The sequence below is a fragment of the Cynoglossus semilaevis genome, chromosome 10 (genome assembly GCF_000523025.1).
Source record: "Cynoglossus semilaevis isolate Cse_v1.0 chromosome 10, Cse_v1.0, whole genome shotgun sequence".
In the NCBI taxonomy this organism is placed as follows: Eukaryota; Metazoa; Chordata; class Actinopteri; order Pleuronectiformes; family Cynoglossidae; genus Cynoglossus; species Cynoglossus semilaevis.
This window is the reverse complement of record NC_024316.1, coordinates 752106-761986: the sequence shown is the minus strand read 5'-3', so window position 1 is coordinate 761986 and position 9881 is coordinate 752106. Positions and strand designations below refer to the sequence as shown.

At 39.0% G+C, this 9881-nt stretch overlaps 2 protein-coding genes across 2 annotated transcripts in view; one reads left to right on the top strand and one right to left on the bottom strand.

The window, feature by feature from the left end:
- kcna10a (potassium voltage-gated channel, shaker-related subfamily, member 10a) lies at positions 1-2977 on the top strand. The gene has a single exon (XM_008317921.3). It carries the CDS (start codon positions 93-95, stop codon positions 1827-1829), a length of 1737 nt encoding a protein of 578 aa, XP_008316143.1. The 5' UTR covers positions 1-92; the 3' UTR covers positions 1830-2977.
- Positions 2978-7987: 5010 nt separating this feature from the next.
- pnpla1 (patatin-like phospholipase domain containing 1) overlaps positions 7988-9881 on the bottom strand; it is a 5550-nt gene continuing 3656 nt past the window's right edge. The window contains exons 6-8 of the mRNA XM_008317910.3: positions 8964-9150; positions 8687-8791; positions 7988-8584 (exon numbers count right to left, since the gene is read on the bottom strand). Coding sequence (XP_008316132.1) covers positions 8500-8584; positions 8687-8791; positions 8964-9150 — 377 coding nt within the window. The 3' untranslated portion in view covers positions 7988-8499. The remainder of the gene's footprint in view (positions 8585-8686; positions 8792-8963; positions 9151-9881) is intronic.

Genomic DNA, 9881 nt, shown 5'->3' with positions numbered 1-9881 from the left:
TGCTGCCTTGTAGTCGGCATCTGTTCATCTTCTCACACGGTTGATCGTCTTAACCTGGGGTCCCAAAGTTTCAGGCTGGCTGAGTTGCAGCCATGGAGGTGGCCTTGGTAAACTTTGATGGCCTAGAGCCTCTGGACATCAGCCTTGAGGACGAGGTACAAGGCTACGCTGATCAAACCACGGCTCTGACTGTGGATCTACCCTCAGTTCACCATGTCCAGGGCGGAAACTTCCTAGCACATTCGAATCAGGTGTCTGCCGCACCCTCCTTCCACAACACAATGCCCTCCTGTATGTGGGGGGCCAGTTCTTCGACACTTAGCCCTTCTACGCAAAACCTGGTGGTTTCTGAATCTCCGCCAATGCCAAGTAGACAGGGTCGCCCCAGCTGCTCCAGCATCATAGCTAACTGGAAACTCCTGCTAAGTAATGAGAGCACAAAGGACAGCGAGACCGTCTTCACCAGGCTTGCCAGGGAGTGTTGCGAAGATATGTTTGTAGACAGAGGAGAACTCAGAGAAGGTGATCAGAAGGTTGTCATCAACATTGCTGGTCTACGTTTTGAAACACAACTCAAGACGTTGGACGAGTTTCCTGACACTCTGCTTGGGGATCCCGTAAAGAGGATGGAGTTCTTCGACCCGATGAGGAACGAATACTTCTTTGATCGTAACAGACCCAGTTTTGATGGCATCTTGTACTACTACCAGTCGGGTGGAAAGATAAGACGACCAGCCAATGTTCCAATTGACGTATTTTCTGACGAGATTGTCTTCTATCAACTTGGGAGTGAAGCTTTGGAGCAGTTTAGAGAAGATGAAGGATTCATTAAGGATGTGGAGGTACCTCTTCCTATCAACGAGATGCATCGACAGTTTTGGTTGCTCTTTGAGCACCCGGAGAGCTCGAATGCAGCCCGCGGTGTTGCTTTGGTGTCAGTTATAGTTATTGTTATATCCATCATTATCTTCTGTATGGAAACGCTCCCAGAGTTTAGAGATGATACCGACCCCGTGGTTCCCACGGTTCTGCAACAGTTCAACAAATCCACAGTGTCTACAGTGGTAACCAAAACAAAACTGACAACCTTCTCCGATCCCTTTTTCTTCCTCGAGACTTCCTGCATAGCCTGGTTTTGTTTTGAGCTGTGTGTGCGATTTCTAGCCTGTCCAAGCAAGCGGGAGTTCTTCCACAACATCATGAACACCATTGACATCATCTCCATCATCCCTTATTTTGTTACCGTCGTCACAGAAATGGTCTCCACGCCAGAAATTAACTCAGGACAGAACATGTCCCTGGCTATTCTTCGAATTGTCCGTCTCGTGCGAGTGTTTCGCATCTTCAAACTCTCCCGTCACTCCAAAGGTCTGCAGATTCTGGGACAGACGCTAAAGGCAAGCATGCGTGAGCTTGGGCTGCTCATCTTTTTCCTCTTCATCGGAGTCATACTTTTCTCCAGCGCCATCTACTTTGCAGAGGTAGATGATCCCAGCACACAGTTCACCAGTATACCTGATGGTTTCTGGTGGGCGGTGGTGACCATGACCACTGTGGGCTATGGGGACATGTGTCCCATCACGTTGGCAGGTAAGGCGGTGGGCACCTTGTGTGCCATTGCAGGTGTGCTGACCATTGCGTTGCCAGTTCCTGTGATTGTCTCTAACTTTAACTACTTCTACCACCGAGAGAGGGAATCAGAGGACAAGTGTCTGAAAGTAAATGTTGAGGAAGACGGAGAAAATGGAAACAAAAATGACAGTAGCACGTCACTCAATGTGCCCAACGGTGTCTCCAGAAGAAACGAGAAAAGAAATAATAGTGAATAGGATACAGAGAGTAAAAAAAGAACATATTTAGTTCAGAAGAAATTTTAAATTTCCTTTACAGAACTTTGAAACTAGTACTCTAGTTTTTACCGACACAAAATTAGAAACAACAATTTGCAACAACAGCTAGCAGCGGATACGCTGTTAAGAGGCTGCCGCTAGCAAGCGCCAAGCATGTGGTCCATCTGGAAATCAATTCCCCAGAACTCTCTACTCTCTGATTGTAAGGCAGGCGTGCTAACCGCTACACTATGGAACCGACATCTACGCACATATAATATTTCTTGGAAAATGATTTGCTTTGCCTTACAATATGTACAAGAAAGTAGTGTTGGGGTGTTAACCTTCAACTGTCCTTCAACATTATCCATGTATAAGACAATAAGAAGCGCTACACACTCTTTTGTTGATTAAAAATGTCTAATAGTCGAGTGAGAATAGAAAGCAAGTACAGCTGGTCCTCACTTAACGACGTATCCATTTGACGACCCTTATATTGCTAAGAGTTCAAAGCTAGTTCTTGGTCCTGTTTCCTCAGTTCTTAGACAGTTATCTGAAATCATTATTCCTTAAAGTAGCATGAGTTCTACCTCTGAAAGAAGTTCATCCTGTTTCCCCTTTGCACTAAAATGTTTTTCACAAAACACAAACAAATGTTAAAAAAACAAAAAAATCTTACCAGGGTGTTTTGAGTGTAATGTATGCTGATGATGTTTCACCTTTTTTTAATTAAATGGAAGTGGTTGAAGGGTGATTAATAAACATTAATTTAATGTGATCACATGGATGAATGTATCTGTACATAACTTCACTTTATGATGAGACTGTTGATTTAGACGAGGCATGGGCAAACTTTTTGACTCGCGGGCCACAACTGGTCCTAAAATTTGACCCAAAGGGCCGGGTCGGGAGCAGATAGATGGAGCGTTCGTGTAACTTAGAGAAATGACATGTAAAAGTCATGCTCAATGCTAAAATCCTGAAATGCTTTTAGCTTTTTCTACGCCATCTATTGGGGAAATGCGGGCATTTACTATAATTTAATAATGTAATTTGGACTAGTTTGGCGGGCCAGATTAACCGACCAAATGGGCCACATCTGGCCCTCGAGCCGTAGTTGTTGTGCCTGTTCTAATATTTCAACTTGTTTTGTTGGAGTTTTGACATTTCTAGCAGAAAAAAAAAATTGTGATAATTCAGCAGAATTAATGTTTAATGTTTTTTCTATAATTTACCTCCCAGAACACCTTGTATGGTCTGTGAATTTTTTGTCTTTTAATGCAGCATTTATACAGTATATATAGAGAGAAATATATCTACATAGACACATAAAACTAGTTTCCCAGAAAAGCTTCTCTCTTTTTTTTTTTTTTTTTTTTAAATAAAATCTCAAATCTATATTTCAACTGACTTGAGCCTTTGTATATCAGACAGACGATAGAGACATGACTGGAAAAACTCAATCTCTCATTGCTTTAATTTGAAAACAATGCTAATTTAAAATTGAAAAACTAATAATAAACATTTAAATTTGGCCCCGACTTTTGTTGATCATGAGATCTGTTCATTTTTGTCAAAATGCCATATATTCTCACTTCTGTATTGTAATCAACCGAAAAAAGTACTACGCATTTCTTTCGTCAGTGTTTTAAATTAGGTGCTTAAAGGTAGAGAAAACATGTTGTGAACTTAAATACAACGAAATAGCCAAAAAATACATATGTTACACGTTATATTTAATTGGTGTTCTTGGAATGTGATTTTCTTCATAAACCTTTGGTGAGGTCTGAATTGGAGTGCTGCTGAAGTTGCAGAAATTCTTTTTTTTCTGTATGTTCATTTCACTGCAACAGTTACTGTTAAATGTGTAATATAATTGGATTTTTAAACTCCTGCGACCGCCGATGTATTTGTTTCTGGTATTGTATTTTGAAGTTCGAGTTTTGGATTGGAATTAGATTTACGAAAATTAGGGTCAAAGATGTTTTAAACCCTAGTTTTTTCCACTGTGTCCCACTGCAGCCCAGTACCAAATGACCTACAGACCGGTACAGGTCCACGGACCGGGGGTTCAGGACCGTTATCCTACAGGACTAAACCTCAGGAACAGTGAACTACAGTAACTATGACGTGATCGTACACAATTAACAAGAAAGTTCATATAGTATAGTAACACTACCTATTATACTTTAATAAAAATATGCAGTTACCATAATTTCCAGACTCTTGAGCGCATATAAGCCGCACCGACTAAATTAAAATAAATAAATAATAATATTATGATGATCTGGATGACTGAGAATATCCACAAATATTTAAAAAAATAATTGTACATATATAGGCCGCACTTCTCTATAAGCTGCAGGTGTCCACCGTAACATGGGATATTTGTTTTGGTTACACGTAGCTTACCGAAGCTAACATTAGCTCTGGAGCTAATGGTAGCTCCGGGGCTAACTCCCTTCGCTTTGTTCTTGTCCGCAGCAGATGTAAACAGAAACAGGGAAGTTGGGGTCTTTATTATCAGCCCCTCCGACCACAACAGAACATAAACAGCGTTTTAACAGCTCCTGTATAACCAACTGACGCTTCAACATGACAGGGCGACAACTGCTCTCAACTTTCGCTACCGTTCTCTCTCTCGCACGCCCCTCGCACATATACGCACACAGCCATTCACAGACAGACATACGCTACTAGTATAACACACAGTAGCCTACCAGAAAAGTCATGAACTCCGTTAGCCCGTAAAAATCCCTAAATTAGCCGCATCATTGTTTGAGCCGCAGGGTTGTGAAAAAAGTAGCCGCTTATAGTCCGGGAATTACGGTATATCTGCAAACAGGTATGGTACTACATTAACATAATTACAACAACAGATGCATAGCATTACTATAGCTCCGCTGTTATTTTGTAAGTACTGTTTTAGTACAGCAAATATTCTGACACCATATCAGTTATTTTGGATGACGTCAAAGCTTGTTTTTAAGATAGAGACTGCTGGAATTCTCCGGAATAATCATCATTTAGTAAACATGTTAGCTAAATTGTTTTTTTTATGGACATTGGTTTAGGATCACGAGGAATGAATTTTAAAACTAAATTTGTTTTTTTATGGACATTGGTTTAAGATCACGAGGAATGAATTTTAAAACTAAACTTTAAAGCAAAATCTAACTTTCTTCCTGCTTCTCTTTAAAAGCTAAATATTATAAAAGCTCAGATTATTTCCCCTAGGAGTGTAGGGGTGCGTGTCGCTTTGGGCTCTTTCTGTTTTTCCTACAGAACTGTCCAGGGCACCAAATATTACAAGTCACCAAACACCTCATCAAATTTGTAATTGGTAATTTAATCTCAGTGATTACCCAAACCCTGTCAGAGAAACTACCAGATTATTGTTCTTGTATTTGTTGAATTGTTTTTTTTTGTTTGTTTTTTTTCACCCCCTGATATGTCAAGGGACACGAGTGTCCTGGACAATGTGGTTTGGGTTGTTTTTCCAGATGTCATTCTTGCCATGGAACAGTTACAGTGTTTTCTACTTACAGAATAAAGAATACATAAATACTACATTTTTCTACTGTGTTTCCTGCAAATATTATTTTAAAAAAAACAATCTTGAATATAAAATCTTTTTTGAACTATTTTTTAAAAATATTTTTTAAATTTTAATTTTCAATCAATTCATTTGTTTCTATAATCCAAACGAGTTTAGCTGTTTCCAGACTATTTATCGTTTTTTAATGAGCAGTAGATGAAGTGGAGCCAAAAAGTGTTGCCTGTTTGTGTGTGTGTGTGTGTGTGCGTAACAACACATGAGAAGATCCCTGTCAAGTGCTTAAAGATGCATGAGATTGCTTCATCATTAACCAGACACTTTGATGGAAAGTTCCACAGCGGAGTGAGAGACATGAGTAGGGAGCGTGTTAGAAAAAGAGAGTCAAAGTTAAAGTTGAAGTTGAAGTTGAAGAAAAAGTCACGCTAATTTAAATAGTCCGGGACAAAGTTAACAACACCAGAGTCGGGTTGTCGTGACTTCAGAATTTTTTAGGCGCAGACTAATGTCATGAAGGTCAAGAGGGGACATCTGACTATTTGCTGATGTTTTTGATATTTTGTCAGCACCCAAAGGGCGAATGAATACTCGGGAATAATCTGTATACGTATACACAGACATTACAGAAACAGTACATATATCATTCCAACATATATGTGTGTGTATATATGTATATGTATATGTATATATATATACATATATATACATACACATATATATATATGTTAATATATATACATATATGGATGATTTATTGGATTTATATATATACATATACATATATGTATATATATATACATATATATGTATATATATATATACATATATATATACATATATGTATATATATATAAATCCAATAAATCATCCATCTTCTGTGCTGCGTTCTTAGCAGGAGAGTGTATATTAAAAAAAAAATAGCTTACTAACTAAATAAACAGGACCCCTAGTCCATTACATATTAACGACCAAACCACCCATTATTTAAGGTATCTGGGCAAGTCACCTTAAAAAAAAATCTTTTAAGGTGGTATGCCACCTGTGCCCCTTAAAGAATCTCTGCGGGCAGCATGCGCAACTTTTATTTTTCCTGCTGCACGTAGCGGTTGTGTTCCTGTGATTTAGTTATGAAAAATAAATCGTATTTGAACCTTTATGAATCGTAAATGAATTTTTCCACGTGTCGCATCGCGATGAATCTCACTCACTAATTTGGGGCACGTTGCCACAAACCAGTTTTGCACGTAGCGCCTCGGTGTGGAGAGGCACATACTTAATGAATCGGCATATCAACGACACAGATCCACAATTACGTTTTGTTTTTTTTTCGATTCATAGAGCGTACTGAACCGAGACCACTGAATCAAGTGGTTCAAAACAGAAAACAAATTTGGGGGAAGGAAACAACACACAGGCTTGTAAGACTCATGATTTGCATGGAAGGACACAAGCGAGCGCACTGACGTGAGCTGGTCGAGGGCTCGCCCGGTGTCACATGACCTGCTTGGCATTAGGACAACCAGGCAATGTTTCAGTAACTTGACCAAATGGGAAACGGCTCTCTGTTCTGGAACTTTGCAGTGTTTTCTAACAGTTATGGACCTTTTCACCTGTAGTGGAACAACCCCCCCACCCCCCGCCCCTTACTTTTCTTTCACTGCTCAACCCTGGCCTTTTTCTCCTTTACTGCTTCTCCCTCACTATCATCCACATCCTCAGCCTGGACACCCTCAAGTAGAGTTAAATGAGTCACCAAGTTTACTTAAAAGCTGTACGTAAACCAATAGAAGACAAATTAAATTAATTAAGGTGACGGACTGCAACTACACACTTCTTCGTTCCTTTCTGAAAGGACTAACTGTCGGACTAAGTCGGACTAAGTCCGACAGTTAGTCGGAACATAAATGTAATTTGTTGACATTACCAGAGATGGAAAGTAACATTTACTCACGTTACTGTTATTGAGATGTTTTTGTGTAGTTTCGGAAATGTTAAATTTTCCTTTTACTTAAGTACATTTCGACTCAAGTATTTTACTTCACTACATTTGAAAAAGAACCCGATACTGAGTTAAAAAAATTAAATGTGGGGAGAAACGGGCAAGAAAATGACATGTGGGGGGGGGTGCGCGCAGGGATTTCCCACAACGTTAATGTAGCTAGAGATCGTTGACTAAGAGACAGATCCTAGCCTGTCATTGGGTGATGGCTGGTGTCGAACAATAAATGGAGATTGAGGATTGCCAAGCAGGGATCTCCTGTGGAGCAGAGGACTCAGAAAGAGAAGGAAATCCTATGCCACTAAGTTGTGACTTTTTACTGTTCAACCTTTCATACAACTTATCATAAGACCTAGCCTTTACGGCGGTTACTGCTCTTTTTGCCTCTCTTCTGGACAAACAACAACCACTGCAGGCGGTGACACGCTTGAAAGGCTGAATGAATGACGGCGTTGTTTTCACTTAAAGAGGTGTTACGTCAAAAGTGGTCATCACTGATAGAGCATAATTGATTTTTTTTCATTAAATGTTTCCTAACCATGAATGTGGATAATAAACTTCTACATTTGCCCGACGTATTAATATTAACATTATTTTTTCTTCTTTTTTTTGTGATAACTATTGCTATTTTGGGATCACCTATAGTTATAGGTCATTTCCTCACCACTTTACTTCCCCAATTGCTGTCTCCTTTTCTTTGCCAAGGAAGACACCAACACTGATCCCAGATCTGCTGGAGATTTCTTCCTGAAAAAAAGGGAGTTTTTTTTTTTTCTCCCATCCTTAAAGTCCTTGTTCACTATGTGATTTAATTTGAATTTCAGTCATATTCGTGAAGCTTGTTTTGCTTTGCGTTGTATTATTGATATAAACTCTATACAGACTAAATGTACTTGACTTATTATAACAGTTCCTTCCTGCTCCTAATTAGCCCAATTTAAGCGCCCACAAATAACAGCAAAATTAGCTTTTTAAAAGTAGAATAAAGTCACGGACAGACGCACAAACTTTTTTTTTTCTCTCTCTCTTAATATGTCAGTTCGAGATTTGATGATGAAATAATGCGGTACTGCAATGTCTGGAGGAACTTCTGTGTGCTCTTTTAAAATCAGAGATTACGACGAGGCGGTCTGTTTTCTCTGAAGCCTCGGCTGCGTCGGACTCTTCAATCCCTTAAACGTCAGGGCAACAGTTGGGAGCCTGAAACACAGAGAATAATCAGTCCAGTCCGGTCTGAAAGGAGAAAGATACACACGAGCTATACCACAACAAGAGAGCATTATAGGATCTATAATTTAGCACCTCTGCTTCACGCTTCTCCCAAAGCTCTGGACAAATATGTTGCAAAAGAAGAACAGGAAATGTCCGAAGCAAAGACAAATCCAGAAACTTAGCTGTAGAGTTTGTCTGTGGGACACAGGGAAAAAAAAAATGAATTAAACATTTCATGAGAAAATGTTGAAAGGATACAGTATAGGCTGAAACTACGAGATCATGCACTGTTTTAGATGTAACCAAAAAAAAAACAAAAAAACCATTTGATGATAAACCTTTTTTTAGAATGTATTTCTCTTTTTACTTATGTCTTCTGTAGAAAACATCGTCAACGATCATCTCCAGTGTGTTGTCCTCCAAAGACGCCAGTGTTTCACTTTCTTTCACATCGTCCTCCTTTTCCTCCTCTCTCATCTCCAGATTCATTTCTTCTAAACTCCAGTCTAGAGGATCCTGGGGGATTGCGTTTAAAAGTAAAATCGGAGCCAGATCTGAACAAACAAAAAAAGTCACATTTTTATTTTTGTATTTTAAAGGTTAGTTTTTGTCATTTTTCTTAAGATATTTATGTATTTGTGATTACTTAATATATATATATATATAAAGTATTTTATGAATCGATATTTTACACTTGATGTGTCTGTATTAAACCGTTTGGGAAAGCGGACTTGGTTCGGTAAGCAATACTTAGCTCCGCCTTAGGCTGCGCTGTCGAGCGCAGATGCGCCGAGCTGCGGCTCCCACGTGTAAAACTAGCTCGTCGCAATCGCGATGCTAAATGTGAAGACTAAATTATTATTATTATTATTATTTTATTTTTCATTATCAACTAAATGACAGTGACACAACAACAAATTAAATGTCGAAAATTTATGGCGACATGTTGCCCTGGTCTCCAGGGCAACATGTCGCCATAAATTTTCCTTAAGGTGGTCCCTTCTATAATAAGGAATGGACGACGTGTCCTGTTCATTGAGGATTTTGTTTTGATATCTCAATTTATTATTACTGGACAAGCTATCTTTTGTTTATTTAGCTAGCCATTTCTTTCTAATATATACTGCCTGTCAAATGGATTACCAGAAACTGTAGACCAACCTTTTTTTTGAAAATGAGAGCTACTTTTAACAGTACTAACTAATACAAAGAGCTACTTGTTTGATACCGACTCCTCAAATAACCTAATAATAATCAGTTCTGGGAATAACAACAGTAGACGCTC